Source organism: Scophthalmus maximus, chromosome 16 (genome assembly GCF_022379125.1).
Source record: "Scophthalmus maximus strain ysfricsl-2021 chromosome 16, ASM2237912v1, whole genome shotgun sequence".
NCBI classification, from domain to species: Eukaryota; Metazoa; Chordata; class Actinopteri; order Pleuronectiformes; family Scophthalmidae; genus Scophthalmus; species Scophthalmus maximus.
In genome coordinates, this window is record NC_061530.1 from 10,851,601 (window position 1) to 10,879,529 (window position 27,929).

The 27,929-nt window shown below is 42.4% G+C and overlaps 1 protein-coding gene across 1 annotated transcript; it reads left to right on the forward strand.

Moving 5' to 3' along the window:
• Nucleotides 1-44: 44 nt before the first annotated feature.
• On the forward strand, nucleotides 45-27,743 carry rab11fip3 (RAB11 family interacting protein 3 (class II)). Its single transcript, XM_035611762.2, has 14 exons — nucleotides 45-1,669; nucleotides 8,418-8,511; nucleotides 11,135-11,211; nucleotides 14,161-14,333; nucleotides 18,151-18,351; nucleotides 20,537-20,674; nucleotides 21,699-21,734; nucleotides 21,877-21,970; nucleotides 22,111-22,355; nucleotides 22,846-22,927; nucleotides 23,079-23,216; nucleotides 23,386-23,541; nucleotides 23,644-23,784; nucleotides 23,898-27,743. The coding sequence occupies exons 1-14, from the start codon at nucleotides 56-58 to the stop codon at nucleotides 24,009-24,011; spliced, it is 3,303 nt and encodes a 1,100-aa protein (XP_035467655.1). The 5' UTR covers nucleotides 45-55; the 3' UTR covers nucleotides 24,012-27,743.
• Nucleotides 27,744-27,929: the final 186 nt, after the last annotated feature.

Sequence of the window (27,929 nt, forward strand, 5' to 3'; positions counted from 1 at the left end):
AGACGTCACCAGCTCTCACCAAGTTGGAAAAAGTGGCCACAGCCGGTTGGTTTCCATGGAGCCCACGGTTGTGTCTGGCCCGCGGGGCCGCGCGCAGTGGGAGTCGGACCCGCCGTTTCCTCTGGGATTCCACGCGCTGGACTCCGACGCGGGAGGCGGGATCTGTCCGAACGAGAGTGGCCAGACGGGTTTGGATTTCAGGTACGGGGACCGAGATCACACCCCCCCTCGAGGCGAGGGAGCAAAGGTCTTCCAGGACAAGGCCGTGGAGTTGGGCAACCTCATGCACATCTCGGATTTCTCTTGCGGAGATCTGCTGTCCGCACAGTCCACAATTTCCAAAGGGTCTCTCCATCTAGACGAGTTGTCTTACTCGGAGAACAACGAGCGAGCTGACGAAATCAGTGACTTGACTCTGTCGTGGTTATTCACTCCCAAGCCCACTGATGTGGTCGGGCAAAACTCTGCCTGTGAGGAACTGGATCTGACACAGGAGGCCCCACCCGAGGGCTCAAATATCCCCAGTAGTCAGGCTTACTCTCCATCAGACATTTCCAAAAGGAATACAGAGACCGACACAGTTGATCCTTTTTTGCTGGTAGACGTCATCGCAAATGTGCCCACTTGCCCCCCCGCGGAGTCCAACCCAGGTGAGTTCAACCCACTGGGTGTCAATGAGGAGCTGGTGGACCTGTCACAAGGGGACCAGGCGGGTCTCCCGCCCTCACCGAGCAGCGAGACACGCTCACCTGAAACCAGAGACAATGGTTTATCACCTGCTGATCATGTGACAGTTCTGCCTGGAACCAGCCGCACCAACGTGCAAGGTTTGCCCGACAGCTGCCTCTCACGAAACCACATCAGCGCACCACTGGAGTGTTGTGAAGGATCGGTGCCTTTGTTGGATTCGGAGGTCCCAGATTGTGACAGCGGTCCGAGCCTGTGCCCAGCCGGTCCCGACTCTGTTATCTGCACAGGTTCGCCGCCGCATTTATCATTTACAGAGGAGTCAGGGGTGGAACATGAAGCTGCTGCTGTAATTAGAAATCTGACTTGTGAGAATGACTCATTTGCTCTGGGTTTGCCAGCTGAACCTTCGCCGCTGACTGTGCCTCTGGCTGAAGATGCCTTCATCCAGGGTGATTTCACCAGCGAGACCTACTCTGTGGAGACTTTGTCTCAGGATGTGATGGTGGACAACATTTGTTCTGAAGCCAGAACTCAGGGAAATGAGTCAATGGCTTTGGATCTGTGCTCGACTGCTGATGAGATCCGCGACGAGGAAACCTGGGACTTGAAACCACGGCGGGGTGTACCGAGCGGAAGTCTTCCTGATCCCACAACTGAACTGAGGGAAAAGGAGAGCGTGGTAGACGGCCACCAGCTCGGGGGATCAGATTGTCATGAGGTAGCCTCTTTTGATTTTTCAGTTCAGGACTTGAACAGTTCTTCTCCTGTGGCTGGATGGACTAGTGAGCAAAATGTGGAGACAATTCCCCTCTCCAAGATGGTGGCAGATGACTCGCTGCCAATGGTTTCAGCTGTGGACACAAGGGAGCAAGACGTCTCCCCACTAAAAGCTGTATTCGATGCATTAGACCAAGATGGAGATGGCTTTGTTCGGATTGAGGAGTTTATGGAGTTTGCCGCTGCCTATGGGGCTGATCAGGTGAGATCACGTGTTCCTCTGTTGCTTTCCCTCTTCCGCGCAGGCAGCTACTGGGTAACGCATGCTGAGTGAAGTGCTGTGTAAAACCATATAAAGCTCCATATATGTAAATGATTTATCATTGATTTTCTGCTGAAGCTCAGAGAGCTTCCCGAATAGAGTCTTCTTAATTCAATCAATTGAAAATTCATCCGGCTGGTGCCACTTTGCAGCATTTCAAGTTGTTTAGGATCCAAACCTGTTTGAAACTCACGGACTACGTTTATTGTTGAGTATTCCAATTTTAGTCGGACAATGTCGACATGCCCACGCCATGATCACATTGTGACCTCAGTATTTTGCGACATCTACATGTTAGCCAGTTGCCAACAGTTTGACGTCATAGTGGACTATGCTCTGTAACATGTAAAATGAAATATGAATGTACATTTCTCTCATTCAGAATATGATCAATAGTCGCATAATTGGTGTCCATGTAAATTGCATTTTCCGTTTACCTTAACCTGCATAAAGTCAACCTCAGAATATGTAATCTGATTAAGAAGTGTAGTATTTTGATTTTAGTCCGATTATTTAGTCATGTACACGTTTTATTTGCATTATGACGTCAGTATTTTGTGACATTGACATGGATCGCAGTCACCAACTGCTTGATGTCCTAATCGGGCTATGCACAGGAATATGAACAGAATATTCTGATTCTAAATAATGTCTTATTCAGAATAAGGGCGACATTCTGATTATTGGTGTCCATGTTAACACAGTCACTGTTGTTAGAAGTGAAGTCAGTAAATCAGCCAAGTTTAATCATTTTCATGGATAGGTCTCAGAAAATGCTTTAAAATATCATATAGATTAGATTAATCTTGTGTTATTGTTATAAATGTTATATACATTCCAGTTATTTACAAAACTGGGCCCCATGCACTAGATTGAATTGCACCCCAGGTCTGAGTTGCCCTGACATTTCAATAATGAAGTGGAGGTAACGTGACCCCTCCGTCGGTGCTGGTGTGTTTCCCCACAAAGCAGCTCTGTACATTCAGTGTAATACATTTAGCTAATACCACCACATATTGTGGAAACCATGCCTGGATTAGTTAGTCATTTATATTTGGTGAGTGTTCAAGTGCTAGGATTTGGGTTATCCTCGAGATAAGCCCGTCAAGCATATTGGCTGTAATGAATTCTGTCAGGCCGGGAACTCCTCCATATGTCAAATGACAAACACATTTGCATATTGTGCGGTTTGGGGATAATCTCTGGTAAAATGACTGATGTGGCCTACTCCACCCAATGACCCTCACCCATGTGTTGTATCGCATACTTGGATTTTAGCTTTACTTTGTTACGCAAGAATTTTTTTGCTTCTAAGTCAAGAGACAAGGACGAGTTACTGAAAATTCAAAACTTCCCTAACTCAAATCTTTTGGGAATGCTCGGTTTAGCGTAGAGGATTGTGATGTTTTTATTGCAACTTTGGGAAGTACTTTCACCGGAGCTGCTCCATTCTGCGAGCGTTCTTATGTGCCCATCTGTTTGCAGAGTAGCTTTCAGTATTACTCATGATGTGTAACCAGTCCGATAGGCTTGTGACTAGACACAGGGAGAAGCAGCTACATCAGAGCTGAGGTATCACATTTTCAAATTAATACATTTCATCAGCAGTAGGACTCAGAAAAAAATTATTCTGATCACCGGCCAGTCTGATAATTGACAGGAGTAAAAATGTGTTTCTTTTCCTGGCCAACTGTTAACAAGAATGATACCCACCTTCAGTAGGTGATCACACCCTTTGTAAATAACAGTAAAACGATGGAAGCAAACAACGATGTCACCCTTAATGGTAACGTGAATAAGCATAGCTGTCAAACATTAGATAACTTTTTCAACATATAACTATTTTTGTTTAAGCCCTGTCCCGTGTTTGTTTGTTGTTTAGTTTTTTAGTCTGTCAGCAGGATTTCACGAAAACTACTGAACGGATTTCCATGAAACAGGGTGGAAGGATGGGACAAAGGTGAAAGAAATAACCTCTTCAATTTTGGAATGAATTGGAATTGTTTTTCCACTTTGTGTATCATTGCGAGAAAGGGCAATTTTTTGACATTTCCACGACTAAATTTAATGGGTTCTCATCCTTCTACCTGGTTTCGTGGAAATCTGTAAAGTAGCCTTTGTGTAATCCTGCCGACAAACAAACAAATGGAAAGGGGTGAAAACATGAAGTCTTTGGTGGGGGTAATTATTTTTGATGAACTTTGAACTCTGCCTTTTGGGTGAGCTTGGGTACTTGTTGCTGCTCCACACACAGAGCGTGGCGCTGGCTCACTAATGCTCTTTTAATCCCTTCTCTCCCAGTTCAAAGCGCCTCTATTGCCCCTGATCTGTCCCACGTCTAGGCCATATACATCTGTGGCTCCCTAGGCAGGGAATTGTGAAGGATTAAGAGTAAAATGTATTTTCCTGAGTCAGAGGGACTTCATGGTTTGGGTGCCGTCCCCCCTACTGCCCCTGGCCTTGTTTTGAGGGAGAGAACAGGGCTTTTGTTGTGTTAGCTCAATGTAAATCAATTCCACCTGTTGTTTGGCAGGGCAGCACTTCCGGTGAAACATTTACATGCGACTGGGGTTTGATTTGACGTCATAGGTGTGGTTACTGTTATTCTGTGGACTTCTCCTCCCTTAGTATTGAGATTCCAGCAGCTTCCTTTGGATCCCAGCTTCCTAAAGTTTTCCTTGGACTGCTAACCAGTGATTGTGCAGACACGGGCAGAGCCCCCCCCCCCACACACACACACACTTACAATAAGTGAGCCAGAAGCAGACAGACTTATCTTCAGAATTTGAGGAATGTTATGTAATGTTTGTAACATCCCATCTTAGGTGGACCCAAGGATTTGTGGGGAAAGTCAGGTCTTATCTAAAAAGGCCTACACACACATACCCACATTATGATGTAGTAGCAAACGGTTCCCTCTTCTCATATCAGTTTGGAATACACGTGAAGGAGCTTTTCGTATTTGAATGAGCATTACCCTCATATGTCCTTGCGTTTTCAATCATCGAGATAAAAGTGGTTTGAATAACCTCCGCAAATGAGTGGCTCTGATAAGTGAAATTTTACTGTGGACCCTGGTGGTAACACAAGTATTTTAGCAGTGTAGTTGATGAAACCCCAGAGCAATGTGTTTTACTGATTCAATGTAAGACTTAAATTATAGGGATGTGAGCCAAGTGCAGGTGGGGATAATGGATGTCATAATGAAGTTTATTAGCTGGAATTATTTTTAAGTGTGATAAACAATATTTGGCTTTGTTTATTAATTTTATTGTCTACGAGCTTCACAGAATAATCCATTTTCCCTTGGGTGTATTCTCTCTGGCAAGCTTTTGTGCACCAGGCATTCCTCTGTCTGATTTTTTTTGTCTTCGTATTTATAATATCATAGGGGCAGGCCTGGCACATGAGTTATTTGCAAATGTCCCAACGACCTGTCACAGACGACGAGTATCGATGAGGTATTTGCATGCATGTTCAGCTGGTGCTTGTTTGCTGAGCATGCAAATGTTTGCATAAGAATTATTTTAGGATATGGCACTTTATTTTATGTACAGATTATGTATATATGTATTTTATGTCAACTTTCAAACATATTTCAAAGAGCGAACATTTTGCTTTGTTAGCTCAGAACTCTCAAGTCTCACCCATTGCTTTTTTATATATTAATTTGACCACTTTCCCAGGATAAACCTATTTTTATGAAACAAGTTTACTAGGTAAAGGTTTATTTTGCTATAGATCTCAAGTCATTGTCATGAAACCATCTTATTTGATTTTAGTGATAGGAACACATTGAGCAGTTAATGCCGAACTGATGTACATGCAGGTACTACTCTATGTTTTGATGATTAACCTAAAAAATAATTGCTCTCGTAAGTGAAATGTCCTGCAGGCATGCTCCAAATTTAGGAATTTAGTCATTGAAAAGCTCTTTCTAACCTCCTTTTCGTTTTGACCCTGATTCACAAAAGCCACGCTGAACTGCATTGTGGTCGAGTCTCCCCTGTCAGTCGACACTCCCGACCCTACTTTAGCCAGCCTCCCGCCCCTCACCCGCTGCTTTTATGTACTGCCCCTCTAATCCTCAGTGGAATGCCCCATGCCCTGAAACGTCCGCTCTCGAGTTCACTTTAGTGCGCATGTGTTTTAATGTTTCATATTCAAAGATCATTCTGCTTTTTTTTTTTTTGTTTGGTTCCTGTCCTCTTTTGACAACCCACTTGGCTTATGGTCATGGTTATCAGTTTTTTGTCTTCTTTTTTGTCTGAACTATTGTGAAATCCCCTCCAGGAAAGGCTCTCTCACCAAAGGGTATTCTTCTCCGCGGGGTTATGCACAACAGTGGTCTGTGTGGAGGCGGTCAGGCGTGCCCCGGCACCAATTAGACACAAATAGAGGAAACAGAAAAACCACAGTGCCTTCACTGCTCCGCTAAGTAGAGAAACTGACAAGAGTCGTATCTGAGTTTAGTTTAATGTAATGGTATTATTGATAATACTGTGAATTACATTTCAAACACAAACACTAACATTTTAAAAAGTTCAGTTACACGAAAACCAAACAGTCAAAAATAAACAAAAAATAGAGACCAATATCTTGAATTTTTAAATCAATGAATTTAATATTGACAGGTTTGGCTTGCTTAGATATATGCAAGTCAATTTGTAACATGTTGCAAGAACCATGCAAGAAAACAATAGAAGTAGTCAGTAGGTAGACTTTACAATTAAAACAAGGATGAGTACATCAAACTAAACAACCCATACTAAGCATGGTGCTCCTGACAACATTCAATAGAGTGAATGCAAAGCATTTGCTTTTGGAAAAGCTGTGTAGAGGCCTTTCCGGGTTCTTACGGCCAAATAAATTAGCTGAAATCAAAGTCACCTTTTTAGTTTTTAGGTTAGACCTAGGAATAGCCTCTGGATTAGTCTCTGCTCACAGGACCTGAGGGGCCTGGCACTGCTGTACACACTGAACAACTCGAATATAGGCCACGGATAGTTTCCACAGTGTAGTCGATCTACACTGCTCTGGTTGCTTTGGCATCTTTATAGTTGATGTACTGTTCAGTACATAAGTATACTGTCAGTTTTTTCACTACAGAAGCAATGACTAATACCAATTTTAAGGGCCACCGACGCTCAGTCGATTCCTCAGTCACACCTCAGTTTTCTCACTTCGCTCAGCAGAGGTGTTGCGGAATCGCTGCATGGAACAAAATAATTTCCTGTGAGCTGCGATGCTCCATTGTCAAAACAAACCCACTTCTTTTTTTCACCTGCCCTTCTTCAGCCCAGAGTACAGTGCAAATCCACTGTACGGAGAGGTTTTGCTCGTTGGAGACGGGAGCTGGATGTTCCTTGATTTCCACCTGCAAAACTTAACATTGCCGTGTTAACCACCATTCAGTGAGATCAGCCACTCCCCTCTCCTCTCACTAAATACAGCTGGGTTTTATTTCACAGGGGGTTTTCAGAATGAGTATTAGGAGTTTCAGCCCTCTCAGCCTCCCGAGTCGCCGAGAGCTCAGCGTCGTTAAGCAGATCAGCTTGTTTTTATGTGTAACCGATATAAAAGAAAGCGTAGAAGAGAGAGGCCGCACTCACAATGCAAGTTTCTGTAAAATGACCACTTTCACATTGTGTGCTTAGACTGTCTCAAGGCATAAGTGAGCTGAGACCACAGAAACCTCACCCCACATACTCTCAGGCTCCCTCCCAGCTAATTTTGTCAGTGAAATACGCCTGAAATTATGCTGTAATAACGGGTTGGTGTAATTTTGTGATGGACAGCATTTGACTCAGTGTATTATTTGTGTAAATGGACTTTGATTGCTCGGCGCCAACAATGATTATGCAGATACAAGCACTTATCCATGTTTCCCATGTCAGGTCTTAGGAGCCAGCTAACTAGACAATAAGCATTAACCAGTGCACGGTGCCAATTTATTCGCAGTACACTCCAGATTGGATCTAATTTCACAAACACCACAAGACAATTTTCAATCTAAAAAAAAATTGTTGATGCAAAGTGCCCTGAGCTTCTTTTTTTTCTCGTTGCCAGGTTAATGACTGTAGGAACATACAATATGTAGGTGCACTTACGTAACCTATTTAACACTTGAGTGAAGCAGCATTTCTGTGCAGAAAAGGCTGTATTGCCTCACATTATGAATGTGCATGAGTGATGATTTTTCTGGTATTTGGGTAACAGAATCTCTCCGAAACATTCTTCATATTGTAAATATTAATGACAGTATCCTATGAACACTTTAAAAATCCTTGTAAACTCACTATTGCCTTGAATCCAATAAAGTCAGAAACACATGACATCTGCAAAAGATGCTTTTCCTCCAGAGGTCAGAAGGGTTTTATTGGTGACTTTTTGCAACTGTAATTAAATTATCCTCGAAATTCATGTTCTGCAGTTGAACAGTCATGTGAATGAGGTGACTTTAAGAATCCAGTTGTTGGGTAGTTTTTCCTTTGGTTTATGTTCAGACTATGTACTGCTGTGTTCTCCCCTGTATGCTTTTCCACTGAAGTCAGTATGCAAAAACATTGCAGCTAAGTCATTTGCTCCGTTGTGTGGGAAACTTCCCCTTACATCATTCACATTATTTTTTATTCTCTATTGCCATGATGAAATTACATTTGAATGTTGTGTTACTTTCATCTTTCAGGTGAAGGATCTGACCAAGTTCTTGGATCCCAGTGGCCTGGGAGTTATCAGCTTTGAAGACTTCCACCGTGGAATTTCTGCAATTAGCAATGGAGGTAAATTACTTAAAACTGTAGGCGTGTCCACACTTTATGGACCTGGTACGTCATGTGTTGCAAGTAAATCTTCTCATTTATTGTTTTCAACAAAGTGTCAACCTTTTTGTGGACTCTATTGACCTGTTTTCTAAGACACTGCAGATTCTGCATGTAATGATTTGTAAAACCTTTGTGGTGACTAACCTGTCGTTAACTAATTTCCAACTGCCTCAGCAGCAGATTCTTGCACCTGCATTTTGTCTCCAGCATCTGGCCCCACCTCTCTGCATACCCCACTGTGCCAAATATTGTTGTCAAGACAGAATGTTCACATCCAATGTTCAGCTGAGGGGAAAGGAAAGACAGAAGACTGACCAAAATTCTTTGTTACTTGACTCAATATGCTGTTATTCAGCTTTGAACCACTTTGGTTTTCCACTTTGTAAGCTATTAAAAACTGCTGCAAGTTATTGGGACTCTTATACTTGGTGTCCCTCTCTATCATGACTATTATGTCACAAAGTTACTGGGGCCTAATGTCTTTAATCGACTTAAAGTTTTCCATGGCAACAACAGCTAGTGAAGCGTACACAATGGTCTGGCAGTTTACAGCATGTGCTGGCTTTGTTGACATACTGTACAGGTTGTGGTGATGTCACAGCAGTGGTGCATGTTTGCCTCAGTCCACCCAGTGTATTGATTTGTGAAACCCTTAGCCAAGGCTTTCTGGGTTGCACAGCTCCAGTTTCCCCGGACCATTAATAAGTCATGCACTGGAAAGCATGAGATGCACAGACACATGGGCTGATTGGCAAGGTTTCAGAGCAGGAGTGGCACAGGGATGGGGTTTGGACAAAGAGTCCTATTCAACTAAATAATTTACTATCCTCTCTCTTGTGCCCAATCCTCTCTGTTTCTCTCCGTTTGGTCACTAGTTGCAACTCTAGTTGATAAAACACAGACATAGCACATGTATTGAAATATATGAACAAGTTTGTCAAACAAGTTTTGCTTCCACTTATAAACTGTATAACAGCAAAAACCTTTAGTGTGTTGTCCATTTCACAGCATTTTTTTTTAAGTGCGTTTACCGGCTTTTTTAAAAAACTACATTAAAAGATGTGTTACACACTGCTGACAGGGTTCCAGAATGCTTATAAAAGCAGCATTCTGCCTTTATAAGCATTCTGCACTTCACTGCACTCCACCTTCATTTTATTCATTTCAATTTGGCACCATGTGTTAGTGAAAGGGTACATTTTTAATAAAGATGGGCCTGCCAGCTATGGAAATGCCTTGTCCCCTATAGTGCCTCTGGTATGTCTAGAAAAAAAACAAAAACCAAACAGTTTGTGTAGAACACTATGCGTCCTCTGTTATTTTGACAGTATGCCAGGAGACTGCAGGTGCAGTTGCTCAAACAGAGGTCAGCTTCTCCTGCACAGACTTATTAGAACTGAAATGGCTTGCAACGTGTCTCGCTGAGCAACGGGTTAACCAAAGGGAACGATAACCCTTGGGTCTACTGGCAGCTTTGAGAACACTGTTTGTGTTCTATTCTCTCAGTAGGGTGCTATTCACAGCTCTGTTTACGAGATACAGTAGCCGTAGTGGCCGATGGGACTCCATCTTGTTGGTCCGTCTCAGGTTACACTGCTCGTCTGTGGGTGCTTTCAACAGAGGCCTGTATTGACGCATTTAAATTGTATATGGGTTGTTTCTTGTCCTTTTTTTATGGTTTTATTTTGCCCATACCATTACAAACATTACATACTAAAGTCCTTGAATTGTGTGTGTAAAAGTTACATAATGTTTACAGTCACATCACGCTTAGCTTGCTGGCTGTAAATATGAGAGAGAAGGGCAGCTAGGACACAGTCGTGAATGTGCTGATTGCACACTTAGGTAAACACATTAGAGGCAGAAATATCAGTTAGCAAACATGTATATTTACAGTGAATGTGTTAATGGAGTAGGCACATGTATTTGTCTTTAAAAATAAAGAGGAAAAAAAATGCTTTTCTTTCCCATCTAGGTCAAATTAGAATCTTTTATGATATAAACACTTGATGATGTATTCTAGTGTAGTCAACTTCACAAAAATAATTCAATATGGAAAATTACATGAACTTAGCATACTTTACAAAAGTAAAGTAAAAGTACCTAGTGTACTTTAGCAAGCTTAGTCTACAGAGGTAAAATTTTATGATTTTGGTGGTATATTTGGGCCCACAATCAATAATGTCCTTATACAACTATGCTAATTACTGAACTAATGCAACAAAATGTATTTTCTTTCGTAACTGTAAGCGTGAACTGGCGGAAACCTTTTAGAAACAGCGTGAAGAACAGTAATCTTAATTCCTATGAACTAAGAAATTGCTCTGCTGAGAAACTTGAAAAATAAAAGTACATTTTATTATGTTATACAGGCAAAATATAAAGAAAACTCTTTGTATGCTAGTAAAATAAAAAAAAAATACAAGTTTAAATGAAGCTAAATCCACTGTTTAATTGAATTATGGACATTGTTTGCATATAAATTGTACACACCAGTCTTGTGTTTGTTCAGCCTCTTCTGCTGTTTGTCTCTGTTTATTCTGCACACATTAAACCCGTCTTCTTCCTCTCGTATCTGCAGGTCCAGAGCCACCACTCTACAATGTTAACTACAGTCCAGGGGACGGAGCTGTGGGCTGTCCAGAGGAATATGACGAGGTGAGGCCCCACTCAAGAGGTTTAGTCTCCCTCGAGTTGTGTATGTGGTCCAGTTGTTGTGCCTTCAGTTCTCACTGGTGCACACAGCGGCACAGTGTGAGGGTCACAGGCTGAACTCCGTGTGCACTCTCACCATTCCCACTGTAATTCGCAGAGTGGCTTGCAGGGCTATCATTACCACTCTGTGGATGCTCCAACGACTGAACACCCCGGTTTGGCTGACACTAAATGGCATCTGGCACGCAAGGTTTTCGAGTATTCTCTAACAAATATTGGATCAGCTGGAAAGTGCCCCTTGAGTTTAACATGTGAGTGAGTGTGTGCTGTTTTTACAGTTGTGGTTAGCATATGTGGAATTCCTGTCTCCTCTTGTGCACACAATTGTATATTTTACCATCATTGTTGCTGGCCTCCGCAAAACTGAAACATTTCTGCTATTGTGTGCACTTTAAGCATTGCTGCCTAAAGCTGCTGCTTTAGTGCTGTTGTACAGTATTAGCACCCTCTCTTGGTATAGTTTACCAGTGCAGGTCTGTGTACCTGCGTGTGCAAATGGATAACGCGTGCAGTACATGCAGACAGGCCTTGTAACGCGGTGTTTGACATAGAAAAAACAGAACCTTTCATGTTTTATTACTGATTGAAAACCATAATCCTGTGGGTGAAATGCAGATAATTGGAGCTACAGTAAGTGTGGAGGACCAGAAATAGATTCCTCCTGTGGTTTGTAATGGCCCCTAAATGACACACACACACTTTAGGGGCACTTAAATATTAAGTACAAATTGTATTTTGATCAAGGTTAATTTTTTCAGTTGAGTTTTATGTTTGGTTACATGACACCGTTTGCATTGTAGCTTCTTACATTCATAAGGTCTTTTACTTTAAATACTGTGTCCTTCAGTGTTTGTGTGTCTTATATGCCGTTTAGATGAACAAGAAAAACAAATCAGAATACAAAAACCGAAGCGTTAGATGTCAGTCTGAATCAACAGTGTGATAAACCCTGTGATTGTCAAAGTCTTTTCTACACTAAACACTCTTGTTGCTGTAGCTGCAGTTTACTGGAACCCGTAAGGTCTTTAGGGAAGTTTGTGCGTGTTTGATGTAGTTGCCACACCTGTGTCCATTGCCTTGTTTTTCCCTCGGGTTCCTGGCAGAAAGGGGTTCCTCTCTGTCAATGGCTCTGCTGTTCTTGCCCTGTTTGTTTTCAAAACAGTCAAGGTAAGGCTGTAGAACCTAGGCATTGCATAAGAGAAAGCAATGCCCGTGTCCATCCCATTTCCCCCTTACTAAATATTTTCTGCCGCTGCTACATTCACATTTTCATCTCACATTTTTAATTCTTCACTAGAAACATTAGTGACAGTGACCTTTCCAGTTACAACTAATGTTTGTTTGTTTTTTTCTGCCAAAACTCTTAACATGTGCTCATGCGGCCGCTGACAGTTTTACAGCTTTAACAGCATGTTAGTTTTCTATTGGCACACGGTCAAACAGTTGCGGCAGGTTGTTGTGATGTACAGTATGGTCCTTGTTCTTTGTGCAGCCGGAGACGTGGAAGAACATGGCTTAAAAAATTATACAGTCACACTGGGCCGGGAAATGGAGCTCCCAGGAGCCAGGAAAGATTAAAACCGTTATTCAGCTGATGGTGTGCTGTTGTAACTGGGCTAAAAGCTGGTAGTAGTTGATTGAGCCGTACAGCTGACTTCTTGTTACTCTTTGGACTCTGTGTCTGTCTCCACCCCTCTGACCACCCAGTGGAGCTGAACGAGGTGTTGCACTATTTTCCGTTTTTCCCAACACGCGCGCTCTCTCTCACTCTGACTCTCTCTCTCTGGGAGTGAAGGTGAGGAAGCAATGGCAGGAGTTATGAGGAGGCTCTCATGACAGGCAAGCTTTCGTGTTAGTGAGATCAGACAGAGAGAATGGTTCTGGGCATGGTGGATAGCCCTCTGGGCTCTGTGACTCCTGACACTTCATTTATTATGGTACGTTCCGCTTTCCAACAGGACTCACCTGTTTTATGACCGTTTTATTCTTCTGATACCTGATAATGTATGTCTAGTTGATGATAGCTTCAAATGAGGATTTTTTGGCATGCGTCTGCCTGTGAACATTTGGTATTTAGTGCTCATTTTAATTGAACTTGTTGCTTCGAGGTGTTGATGCAGCAGGTTTTGCTTGGGACAGCCATCTGACTCACAGCAGATTGTCTCTGAAGTCTGTGTATGCTCTCCGTTTGGTCGTTGGTGTAATTTGCATCACAACCATCTGGCCAGATTTTAAGATTTAAAAAAAACAGTTTTTCACACGCATATCCAACCTGTAGGTTTATTGTCAGCTTTATTTTTGTCTCATAAATGCAAAATAATCTTGATTTCGAATACACCTGAAGACATTTAAACATTCTGTAGATATTACAAGTACACAAGAAAGTACACAAGTTAATAGTTTTTTTAAATGATGGGAACTCTGGCAATTCTTCCATGTTTGTGCAGTATTGCTGTATTGGTTTCTTAAGCCATGTTATTCTTTTAACAAGTTACGGCCAGATGCGTTCATATCCCCTTAAGAGCTGGTGGGATGTCTGTGTGCTTTCTTCAGAGCCAAATGAGGCATAAACATGTTTTATGTTGTCATTTTAAGACGAGTCATATCAGGTTTCCAAGGTAACAATCTACACTTGGTTAAGGCTTTAAGTGTTGTTGATTTTATGTTGTATGTATGCTGTATGTATCTGCTATAGGATCGGAGAAATAAACATTGTAGTGAATGTTCTTCACTTCAGGTTTTAGAAAGGTTTTAGTGGGCGCCTTAGGTCTTAAAGGTTTAATCTGAACATGCAGTTCAGATTAATATATTACCCTATATACAACATCCACTCCAGGTTGTACATAGTGAGGTCCACTCTACACTTTATTCATTCATGTTCTGTTTCTGCAGCAAAATGAAGTGACCGACAGTGCATATCTGGGCTCCGAGAGCACGTACAGTGAGTGCGAGACCTTCACTGATGAGGACACAGGGGCCCTCGTACCCCCGGAGATGCATGAGGATGTGGAGACAGACAGCGGCATCGAGGCCACGCTGCACGACTCCGAAGATGGCAGAAATAGGTCGGTATAAATGTCACCCTCAGCCATAGACACGGTGTAAATTTTGGCCAATATGCTCCTATTTTCCTATTTTCTTCCACTGTTCGATTGCTGACGAGAAGGCTGTTTGTGACCCTGAATTACCTCCTTCACACATTATTAATTGTAATCCTCTTGTCGTGAGACCCAGATCAATGTCATAATTCTGTAGGAAATCTCCGCAGGCTACAGAATTTATCGTAAATATGCATCAGATCTCCAGCGAATGGTTAGATCACATGATTTGCGAGTCGTGTGTGCCCCGTGCTGGATCGCTCAGGTGTTATTTGGGTCACCAGACAGGCAGATTAAACAGAAGCTATAGACAGCCACAACTTTATTGATCTACAGTCTTGATTTCTTCTGGACAAAACAGTGTGTTGAAAGTCACAGTGTTTTACTATTATTATATTATATTATCCACATGTACTCTTACACTACTGTATGCCCTGTTACAGTTTGAGGTAACATTTCACACAGTCAGCGTGACATTCATTGTTGATGTTTTCTGTGCAGCTGAGCAAGGGAATCTCATTCAGAGAGGACTTGAAATGTGAAAGCACAGTGGAAGCACTAAAAGACCTTGAACTAAAAGTCTTTCAACCAGTTTTTACCACCTCTGCATTACAAATAGCTCGCATATGTGGAGTTTGTTTTTAAATAACTAACTAAATCCATGGCTTTGAATGACTTTGGGAGAGCGTAAGATTTATTAATAATAATAATAATAATAATAATACATTTCATTTATAGAGCACTTTTCATTGCTAAAAGCAATCTCAAAGTACATACTGACTCAAATGAAGAGTGTTTGTATATTTTGGTAAGTTTGAATTACCCTCCACAGACATGACCATAGACTGAGTGAGCAGCAGGTTGTGATTATGGCGAGAGTGTGAAGGGTAAATAGAAGTGCAAGAATGGAGCCCTTTGAAAATGCTCAGTGTTGAGAAAATACTGCTTTAATATTGACTGTTTTGGCAAAAGGAATCTCCGGACACTAAAATTTAATTCCAATGTCAAAGACAAGTTAGACCTCCTGTTTACTGTTTCATTCATGATCATAGTGGTGACTCATTTTAGGCCAGAAGGACCGAAGTCATCCTTTTATTTTCATTAGATAAGTATGATGAGTAGAACATTTTATGCATTGTATTGATCAGATCAGACCATGATCATGTAACCAACTTCTCTGATGTTGATAGGTTAAACAATTCAGCTCCTTTATTGTGATTCAGTAATGTAATCTTACTGTTAACGGGCAGCTGCTGCAGATGAAGCCAATGTACCAGCGCCAGTGTTCTTATTGAAGTAGTACGAAGGGCAAACACCGAGGGAGGAAATACAGAACAGTGAGACCTTATCTGCTGACTGTGTGACCTGTCTGTCCGGCTTGATGACGGATTGGAGCAGTCTGTCCGCCGTGGATGTGTTTGGACTTCCCATTCCATGACTGAGCCTTGAATTCCAGGAAGTGTTGAGTTAGCTCTTTTTCTGTTGTTTTCCCTCTTCTCCCCGTCTTTGCCATGGCCTGATCAGAGTTTCTCCTTTTGACTCAGTCGCACATCGGCGCGCTAAATCTTCTGTTGACTGGAACTTAACACTGTCTCTGTATGACTCTACGACCTTTTATGTTCTCTCACTTCAGCAGTGTGTTAACTCAAAACTTGGAAACTAATTGCTGGCTCGCCTTCCAGGATGAATACACACTGTTTTGTGCCAGTGAATGTCTCGACAGTCTGTGAATCGAGGTTTATATAAAAAAAAACATGGGCATGTTTCTTCCACCCCAAACTTTTAGGGGGTTTCCACAGTTTGCTATTCAACATTGACTGTGAGTAAATGAAACATACAGGTAAGAAACTAAACTGAGGGTTTGTCTCGCAGCCTGGTAAGCTGAATGAAACGTAGCTGCAGCCACATAAGACATGGTCACTGTTGGAGAATATGCACTGGACTGGGGATTAGGAATCTAACAGGATTAGCCTCCCCCACCCTCATCCGTCCTACCCCTGTGCCCACACACATTTGGTCCTTGGAAGGTCAGCGGGACTGTCTGTTGGCCGTTGCTTAGCCTCAAATCTGATTAACCCACTCACAGTCAACCCTTTCTGGTACAGGCTCTAGTCTTTTGGGTGGCACAGATGATGCACCATCAGTCATGTGGCACTGCAGATTGGCAGCTCATTAGAACATCGGACTTGGCTTTTTTCCCTCCAAAGTGGAGAGGGTTGGTTTTTGTTTTTAAATTGTTGTGACCTGTGAAACTTCAGGATTCCACTCTGGTTGTCTGGAGTTTTAACTCCAGTTGCTCCACGGCTTTCACGCCAGGGCAGCGGAGGGCGTTTAAAGATGCGTTCTCTATCTTCACCGTCCCTCTGTGTGAGGGACCTCAATATGGCACCAAGTAGTAAGAGCCCAGGCAAAGGGTAAGTGGCTTCAAAGATAGCTTTTTTACTTTTCAAATTCAGAGCATTTCTGCACCTGAAACTGCATTTTTGTCTAAGTTAATGAGACTGTTCCAGAGTAGCCAAATTCATTTGTAGTGTCTACAAAATGTTTTTGTATCACCTTGTGATTTAAAGTTTTCTAATTGCAAATGCAAGCAATGATTTGGCTTTCAATTTGACAGGTTTTTCTTGTAAACAAACAACATGGGCTCTGTCATGGTTTGCTGAGAATGCAAACCTTTCTGCTGATTTGAACATCCCCATCCTGTGTGTGCTGAAGACATCTGATATATCCTGTCGGACAGCAGGAAAGGCTAGCTTTCCTGTTAGATGACGATCAAGGAGTTTAAGCTTTTGTACCTTTTGTCATGTTCACGGCAAAGTCTTCCACATCCACCCAACAGATTTCAGTTCAGTCATGTAAGATAACCAGCCGATTATGAAAGCTGAAGTCATGGCCCTTTCTTAACTCGCATCAGACTCCTCTGATACATCTTACGTTTTGCCGTCGTGGTTTTGCATCACCAGCCTTTGGGATTAATGTGAATTAACAGATTACCATTGAAGACAAGTGATCGTTGAACTTGTCCAGATAGCCGTTCCTCCTGGGGGTAAGATTAATTATACTTGTTTGGGATTTACAGTAGACTAGTCATATCCAGGATTCTGGGTCAAACCTCCCATCCCTCAGCCTTTTGAGAGCTTGGTACCAAGTAGGGCTGGGCGATATGGCTGAAAACTGTATCACGATATAAGTGTTTCATATCGGTCGATATCGATAATTATTGATAATTTTTATGACCTCAGAAACACAAATACGAGCCAGTGAGATGGCGCAACCAAACGTGATACTGTTACATGATTGGCTATTAGGCGTGTCACTCCATACGTTGCCATAGGTACCAGAGCACGAGTGCCGGCGTATCTAGCGGCTGGCATAGCTAGACTCTTTGCTCCGGTTTCTTCCAACGAGGAAAAAAAAATGATCGAAACATTCTATCGAACACATTTTCTATTGATATTGATTACGTGTCTATCGCGATACATATCGTTATCGTTTTATCGCCCAGCCCTAGTAGCTGTTGCTGTAGCTCAAAAACTACAGCATGTTTATTTTTTTTCATTGGAGTCAGAAGATGGATCTTGTTTGTTTTGGCTGAGATTGCAGTTTCTTTGATGGATAGTTATGTGCCTGTTTGTATCCAGTTGGTCGTCCATTTTTATCCCGTCTGAACCTAGCACATTTTGCTCTATTTTTGGCGCGGACCTAAAGTTAACTACGCTGTTGTTGTATACACAAGTGAACACACGCACACGCTAACACAGTAATCCACTCTTATGTCCCTCAGGTTTTCCCTGAACTCGGAGCTCCATCACCATTCCCTGGTGACGGTCATCGGTGGAGAGGAGGAGCACTTTGAGGACTTTGGTGAAAGTAATACCTCAGAGTTGCTACTGGAGAGCAGCGTCGAGGGGACGGAGGGGGAGGGCGACTCCCCCCTCGTGCAGCCCCTCGAGCAGGTCAATGGCTCCTCACTTCTGTCTCCCAGGTATGAGTTTGACTTTTTTACACGGGGTCGAGATGATTGTGACGACAACATGTCAAACATTTACATGTTGTACTCAGATTACTTTGTCCCTCAGGCCAAAGGTCATTCAATTGACGTGAATATGAATAACATGAATAACTGTCTTTTTACCCAGCCTCTGATAAAAGGTGTGACACTTAAATAATCAGCTGCATTTTCCAGGCCCTAAAGGCCCCTATATATGTTCTTCAGAGCAAATGTTTCCCTTTTGACAAAGACACTGAGGTCAAACGTTGACAAGAGCTATCGGGAGACGTCCTTCCCACCTCTATCTGCCTCCTTTTCTTGGTGAAGGGCAAGATACATGGAGTGAATACAAAGTTCATTCTGGCAGGCTGACTCTGATGCTGACACTGTTGGAATGGTATTGAAAATGTGGTTATTGTGATAAACTCTTTTTAAATTCTAAAAAATTCTGTCTAAGAATAATGTTTAACAATCAAAAAGTTAAAAAAAATCTTGAGGGTGGCTTCTATCACTAAGAATTCAGGAACAGGCAGAAGATGTTTAAGTGCATCGATTTTCAACCTCAAAGGATTATTTATATTATATTTACAATCTTTCCAAGAAAATCTATATTTTCTTGTACATACACAGGTTGTTACACCAGAATAGAGCCAGCACACTCCTCTTTATGGCTCAGTTCACTTGTGATGATAAAGCCCCGACTGTAGCATGTTCCCATTCATCTTTCCTCCCTCCTGTTTTCCTCAGATACTGTAAGCTGGATGATACGTAATTCCCACTTGGGTGATATTTCTGTGATTTGACTTGCCAGCCCAGTTTTTGCAGCCCGTTGACAATATGGAAATAAGCTGGTCCTTGAAGTTCAGCCTCAGCGTCTATTCCTACTGTTTTGTAGCATTCATTGTTATCATAACACAAAGGCTAAACAATAGATGATTGTCATTTGATGTTATTCTTATAAAATGGGAGAAACTCTATGTAACAGATCACAAACAAGTTGAGCAGAAATCTTGTTGTTTGTTAGAGTGAAAAATAACATCATATATTTAAAAAAAAAAAAAACAGCATCCCACTAACTTCACCCACTCAGTGTGGATGCGTCACTCTGTTTTGAGCCGTTGTTGGTGCATGTAGCGGTGCTGCCTACACACACCCGCTCATTTATCTATCTACATATGACAGCACTTCGACTACACAAGCGCGCGCACACACACACACATTGCATAATTCAGAACTGACTCACTTCCAGAATGAACAATCCGCTGGTAGAGGTTGTGTAAGGGGGGGTACAAACGTCCAACAATAGAATAAGCAGCTGTGTAAAATTTCTGTTATTTTTGAGATGGATATTTAATAAGATGGTTGGCATTCTGGAGGTTACCTTAGCTCTCCTCAAAGATTCCTAAGGTCGAATAGACGAGACTGTTTGGCAGCAGGGTAAAAAAACTAATCTTTATCAGCGTAAAGGACAGATCAACACATTCCTACTAGAATGTTTTGTTTCCTAACACTATCCTGAAAACACATGACGACCACACTGCACAGTCTGCTTCACGCCCCACTCCCACCGACGCCCTCACACTAGACTCTTTCAAACTCTTCTGTGGTTTTCACTAACAACCCTGCACCCCAGGCCCTGTTCAGACCTGATATTAACATCTGTCTCACAGATGTTAATATCTCCGCACTCGGAGGTGTCCAACGCAGTGTGAACGCACCCAAGACCCACTGAGGACGCATTGCAGTTTCATGATGAACCAAAAGTATTTTTACATTGGATACAGTGCGCTCGTCTCTCTCTCTCTCTCCCTCTCACGCCGACACACATTGACACACACCCGAACAAACACATTGAGATTGGACCCATATGTGTAGTCACACTCCATGAAGAACAACATTTGGCCTTTGCGAACATAAATGACGTACGTGTTTATTTGCATGTCGAGCGGGAAAGTGAGATCTGATCACGAGTGGTCCTGAGACACATTCTAATGCCAGGAGTGAACTGACAGACTTTGAGCTTTCCACTGGTGATCGGATCAACCGAGACTGATGATCATACCAGGTCTGAACAGGGCCTCGGAGGTGTCCTTTCCCACGTCAATGCACAGCCCCTCTCTCCTTCTTGTCCATCTCTCACCACTTCCTCCTCCTCTTCCTCCTTGTTTCATCTTTCCAGTGCACCTGCTCCTCTCCCTGACTGCTTTCAGAGCTTCCTCAGGGAGGAGGCGCTGGACTTTTTCTGTAGCCAGTGTCACAAACAAATAAGTCGTCTCGAAGACCTCTCCACTCGCCTCAATTTCCTAGAGATGACTAGGTAACACGTCATTCACAACCCGCTTCGAGTTCTGAGCTGTGTGAATGTGTTTGCAGTGCTCAATAGACATGTTCTCATAGTGTGTGCATGCTGTGTTGCACTGGCAACAACATGGTGTGTGTTTTGTTATGGACTGTCCATGCGCACAGACTCATTGTGGTGAATTTTGTGGGTTGTTTTAGGCTCTTCATACCTCACACTGCTCCAAGTCTTTTTTTTTCATCGGCACCCTGTTTTTGTGTGTGAGTTGCAGTGTTAGCATTTAGCATTTACAGATGGAAGAATGCACTTGAGGAATTTCAGTGGCTATGTTGCACCTTTTACATGCTGGTGGCCAGTTCCTTCCCATTGTTACCATCTGTAGAAATATACATAATAATCTCATCTGAAACTAGGATTAATAGATTTGTTGTACCCGTTTAGTCAGTTTGAAAGGGGTTGTTAAAAAATGTAAAAAACAAACAACCACAGGTGAGTGACATCTATTTCAGTTTGTTTTTCTTCATTTCATTACCTTCACGCTTCCTTGAGTTGTGGCAAAAAGCCAACTATTAATGGAGTAAAGCTTTCCAAAGAAACTGCTTGAATCAAACAAACGCTCTGATCTAGGATTACTGACCAGTAGCTGTATTACAGAAACTTAGTAACTCTGAAATCCTACTTCAGCCATTACCACCTCTTGTAAATCTGAAATAGGGCATGGCTATAAGATAACCAGCTTAAAAAGAATTTAGAAATCTATAAAACTCCAAATTGAGATATAGTTTAGTGAGTTTCTATAATGCAATATGTTACAGGTCTATTTAGCAAAAATAATCCTGGATCAGACTTTGTGTAGCTTCATATACGCTGCTGTGTTTGTGTTAGATTGCTGTGATGTGTATTTTCTAGCCTAGGTTTTGTCAAAAGGTGCTTTTGTCGAGGTGCTGTGGTTGGATAAGAGGGGCGTCAGGAGATGCTGTTTCTTTCCTCCATCCTTTTTCTCTTCCTGACCATCTTTCCTGTTGTTCTGTCCCCCATCCAGTGCTGGTAAGAGGCTGTCGAGCAAGAAAGTAGCAAGGTAAAATAAATAGGTTCTCTGATTACAATGGTACTCTTATTTCTAGTAGGAATGTAAAAGTTGTGTTTGCAATGAAAAAAATCACAGCTCCTGGGAGAAAAAGTAAAATTATAGTTTTTTCCCCCCCCTCTTACAAATACAGACATCTGCTGCAGAACAGCTCAATGACTCTGGACACCATGAGCGACTTAACGCGGGACATCCTAGAGCTCGCTGACAACGACATCACAGACAAGGTGAGATAGTTCTCACCTGACAAAGGAAGGAGGGACATTTCATATTGGCTGTTAGAATGATGCATCTATTCTGATACCCATCATAGTCTAGTACACTTTAATTTCTGTTTCGCTAACCGTGGCCCGTCTCCCTTGCCCAGGTGCTCCTCCTTGAGCGACGCGTGGCAGAGCTGGAGAAGGAGTCGGAGGCGTCGGGGGAGCAGCATGCGCGGCTGCGCCAGGAGAACCTTCAGCTGGTGCACCGGGCCAACGCTCTGGAGGAGCAGCTGAAGGAGCAGGAGGTCCACGCGGATGAGCAACTACAGCAAGAGACCCGCCGCCACAAGGAGGCCCTGTGTAAGGTGGAGAGGGAGACGGGGCTGGAGCTAGAAAACCTGCAGGCCAGGTGAGCACATGAGGGAAGGCCTGACTGTTTTTATGATATCTTTAGTGGGGAGAAAAATGTTGAATCCTGCCACCCGGTTTGTTAAATACAATTCTATCCCTTTGTATTTTACTTATGCATTAAAATGTCTCAAAAAATAATCAAATAGTTATCAGCCATTTAGATGTTTTTCATACTTTGTAATTTTAAAATGTACTTTTTCATTTTAATAACAATACCAGTCAATGTGTGATTCCCTAATAATTTTCCGGGTGTGTTTTATGTAATGGTTCATTTAAAAACACATTTGTTTGTTGTGATGCCAGTGGTTGACATGCTGTTTGTTAGAGGAAAAGTGCCTCCTTACTGCCACCCTCTGGCATTTATCTGCCACTGATCAGAAGCTGTTTTTATATGGTACAACATTGTCAACCTTTAACAAGCAGTTGTTTTTTTGTAGTTGAGCTGTAGCTTTTTGTGCATGTCTAAAAGATATGTGTTTGTGTCTCAGGCTGCAGCTGCTGGATGAGGAGAACAGTGAGCTACGGTCCTGTGTTCCTTGTCTACGAGCAAACATCGAGAGACTAGAGGAGGTGAGACCAATAATATCTCATCTCCTGGTCTGTCTTTCCCTTGGGCTCATTGCAATCGATCTCACAGGTTACATTTCTCACATGTCCCACGTGGTTCCTCCTCAACCTCACCGTCTTTCTTTTTTTGTTGTTTTTTTGTTTTCATTTCCAGGAGAAGAGGAAGCTGCAAGATGAGACAGAAGCCACGTCTGACCGACTGCAAGAAGAGACGGAGTCCCGCAGGAAGATGGGTGACAAGCTGAGCCACGAGCGCCACCAGAGCCACAAGGAGAAGGAGTGCACGCAGGAGGTACAAAATAAACAATACGCTGTACAAAATATGCAGATGCAGTGTCAAGTTACAAAGTACAACTGTCCTTTGTCAAAGGTTCCTGTCTAAAACATGCCATCACTTTAAAGAAGTGTTTTTGCCCTGATTCCTAATGACTTGATGTATATTGATTTTTTTTCTCACACAGCTAATTGAGGATCTACGTAAACAGCTCGAGCACCTACAGCTGTACAAGTTGGAGGCCGAAGCAAAGAGAGGGCGCTCACCTGCCGCAGGGCTGCAGGAGTATCAGACCCGCACCCGCGAAGCTGAACTGGAGCAAGAGATCAAACGACTCAAACAGGTAACATTCTGAATTCTCCCTCTTTTCTCTGCCACTTCACATGAGGCAGCATCTTGCCTGCAATGCTTTGCGACGCGTGACATTTTGCTTCGACCTCTCCAGGACAACCGCAGTCTGAAGGAGCAGAACGACGAGTTAAACGGGCAGATTATCAACCTGAGCATCCAGGGAGCCAAGAACCTGATGTCGGCCTCTTTCTCCGACTCCCTGGCAGCTGAGATCAACTCTGTATCTCGTTCCGAGGTAGGTTTAGAAAAACAGGAAAGACTATGAACATATGCAGGACCAGGTCACCTTTTTTTAAAATTCCAGTGGGTAGTTTTTATCTCCACTGACTTCTGTTTCCCTGTTTGCAGCTGATGGAGGCTATCCACAAACAGGAGGAGATCAACTACAGACTCCAGGACTACATCGACAAAATCATTGTGGCCATCATGGAGTCCAACCCCTGCATCCTCGAGGTCAAATAGACACCTTGCAGCCAGAAGGCCTCTTTGAGTGATTAAATTACTGGAGACTTTGTCAAAAGAAGACTACCCAGAAATATTCTGAAAAAAAACAACACCGCGCTCAACTCATCCAGCGCCCCCCACTAAAAAAAAATACAGAAATTAATGATTTTGAAGTCCATGGCTGCCGGTGGAAATACTAAGCTATTTTTCAGTTACATGTCCCTTAAGTTGTACTTCTTTGCGAGTGTATGTGTTTGCCCTACTGAAAACACTTGGGTTCTGGTGACTTCCATGTATTTGGCCAGAGGGACCCGAGTCCCCCCCGTCGTGTTAATGAGTGTGTGCAAAAAGATCTGTATCATTCGGAGTAGCAATCTACCCCATCCCTCCCCCAAAACAAAGTGTCAATGTTTGATTGAGCTAGAAAGAAAAAAAGAAAAAAACCGATTAGACGATTATACCTAAAGGCCTTAAATGAAAGGTGATCAAAGGAAACATGAATTCTAGATACCAAACATGCCTCAGTTCAGTCAGTGGGCTGAGATCTCCTGATCCAGGCTGAGTCTTGTTTCAATCACGAGAGAGAAGCCGTATGACGCCCTGGTCAGGAGACGAGTAGGTTCTGTCTTCAGTCAGTTAAAAGCTTGCTGTGCTGCCTACCAGTCCTCAGAACACTGTTCTGTCCTTTAGAGTTCAACTGTCTTTCCAGTGAACCCAAGTGAGGGACATTTCCAAGGGTTGAGGAAGAGAAATGCCCGGAGGGTACTGTGTGTGTGTGTGTGTGTATGTGTGCGCGTGTGTGTTTGTGTGTTTATGTGAGGGGTTTGAAATTTCCGTTTTAGTTTTTTTGCTCTGTGTTATTACGGTTTTGAAAAAGCTCGGTGACACCCGGAGTAAAAAAAGAATGACCCTGTCGTTCTTGAAAGTGTCAGTCTCCCAAATGAAGGATCCGGGCGTTTTTGTGATGTGCTTCATCGTCTCGTTTATTTTTTTTTACAATGAAACAGGGTCCCGAGGCTCAGGTGGGCTGGAGAATTCAAGTAGGAGAATGATTATGTTTCCCATCACTCAAACTGACTGGCTGTAACTGACAAAATCTAACCACCTCATCGCTTTTTAAACTCACCGAACACTTGAAATGAGCATTAAGGGAAATTGAAGCATGATTCTGGGAATTGTAATGTAGATTTTTCTCCAAGTTTAGCCCACCTGATCCCAGTGTTCTCTTGCTGAGTGAAAGTGACGGAGAGCAAACTGATTCAGGTTACCAACTTTTGTTTTTCTGTTTTTCTTTGCTGCACAAATGACCTATTGGGAGGAAAAATGTAATTGTGACTGAAAAATGCTGACGTCCTGGAGGTCACGTGAAGAATCAAATGGTCGCATTAAGTTTTGTTATGATTTCTTTATTGTTGTTGATAAAACTGTTTATTACGAAGGAAGCAAATGTACAATTGAATATATTTTGAAGTCTTGTGAAGATGATAGTATGTTGGATTTGTGGCTACAGACGCACCTGGAAAAAAAAGTTGGGGTGTGTGCACATGCTGAAGGAGAAAAAAAACAACACAACACACTATTCATAACGCCATATTGGATTGGAAATATTCAAGGATACTACAAAATTGTCAAGAGCTTTTCTTTCAAATCCTGTATTTTTTTCAGTCGTCAGGACTTGGTGTGAGCATTTTGCTCTGACTACTGGCCAGACAGATCTACATAACGCAGAAGGGACAGGTGGACTCTGGTAGCAATAATCCTTGGCAAAAAGTGGACATTGGTGGACAGCAGATAAAACAAACCTGCTCTCGATTTCCTCTGCTCAACAGATGCATTTTCGAAGACCGATTTATGGACTGACGCCGCGCTCATCGGTTATGCGCGGCCGCCGTACTTTTGAACATTTCTTTGTGACTCTGAAACTGGACACGCGTGTTGGATTTTCCTGCCGACATCTTGACGGATTTAAAGTTGAAGCCGAGGTGGGGGGTTTTTGTCCATACAGAATGGCATTCTGCACCGGTGTGCTCAAAGGAATTCCTATTTTTCCACCCTGTTCACCTCTAAATCGTATCTCACTTCTCTTCTTCACCTGCCACTCCACGGAAAAATGGCCTTGGATGTAAATGACTTGTACATGTAAAGTTTTTTCTACACTCATTCTAGATTCTAGGTATTTTTATAGCCAGGAGAGAGAAGAGCATTTCTTTTTCTTGTCTTATGCTGAGAGACAGCTGCCTGTATTCTCCTCTAGCATGTAGCGTGTACAGTATCTTGTTTTTTGTTTTTTTTCTTTCTCTCGTTTTAAATCACATGCAGATATTTATTCATCATTCAAACACAAACAAGTCACGCTCTGTGATCTGGTCCGCAGAAAAAATATATTTGTACATTTTTGAATTTCACAAGGGGAGATCACTAATTCACAGTGGATGATTCTGTGGGAGAATTTATTGAATTAAGAGACGCGTTTAATGCAAAGCTATATTGTGAGTCTGCATCGAATGAACAAGCTTGAGCGTTCGTTGAGGTTGTCGCACTCTTCCATTATGCTGATGCGGCATCGAACCTCTTCAGGGTTGGGATTTTTAGATGTGTGGCCGAGTCTGCAGTTTCTACTGTTGTCTTCCCAGATGGAGTCAGGTGGTGCATGGAAACAGATTTTTATTGTACTTCTCTGATTCAGTTGTTTGACCTATGTTTTGACTGACTAACCATATGCTATAATATCCGCCAGTGGAATCGTAGACACAGAAAACCTCATATCCAGACTCGCCGAGTTCAGCGCCCTGCGTTTTTTTTTATTGTAACTGGAGATTTACCCCCTCAACAGATTGAATTATGAATTCTGAATCATTTATGCTTTACAAAGAGGAAACAGGATGACACCTGAACACGGCAGACGGCAGACGCAGTTAATTCTCTCCCTGCTCTATATTTTTTCTCGTCAGATTTTGACAGATAGTTTGAGGACTAAAACAACTGGCATCAGATTAACTTGACGACAGGTGAGACCACAGAGCTGATCGAACATTCCCTTTGAGCCGAGCTGAAGGTGACCGCACTTTAACCAGATCCAATTTCTCCCTTTTTATCTCCTGCTCTCAAAAATGACCAAAGACGAGACATTCAAACTTAAACCGATCGTTTTATCTATCAGGGTCCGTGATCACACTTGGTAACACTTTCCTGTTCTAATCAATCATAAATTGACTCTCAGCCTGCCCTAAAAGAAAAAAAATAAGAATCTTGCCTGCTAGTCCAAACACTGTGCCTCTGTGTCTCAAACTTTGCCTCTAAACTAACCTGATGATGAGCCCTGGGAAACGCACTGACCACATGACTGTCAGTTTGTTAAATTATAAGAATGAAAACTAAACTGTAAATATAAATTGTCATTTTTGTGAACTTTCTCTCTCTCTCTCTCATGGTCCCTTCCAGTGTCCAAAGAAAGTTTGCTCAAGGCACAAACGCCACTACTTGAGTAGTGCATGGCTTTGCCATTATGTGACATGGGAAGATAAGAGAATATTGTAGACGAGAAATTATAAAAGTTAAATTTATTCCTATTTTCAAAAATAAATGTATAAATTATAACTGTATTGGTTACAGCTGTATATTATTTTTTGAAGATCCCCAACGATCTATTCCTAATTGTTACTGGGGAAATAGAATTTCAGTCATTGTAAAAAGAGAAAATTTAAAGGTAAACAGTGAAAGTAAGAGTAGAAAATAAATGGAATAAAAGGAGCCTGTGTTGGTTGTCTTCTTACATTTTAGTGTGCGTTTGCATATTGTTTATTCCCTCACTTTGACAGGAAAGATCTCACATGATAAGTCATTTCAAGTAAGCTAGTTACTTTTTCTCATCAATAGGTAAACTGACCACCGTTCTGTTAATAAGAGGGACTGACAGGCGTTCTGGTTCCCTCATTT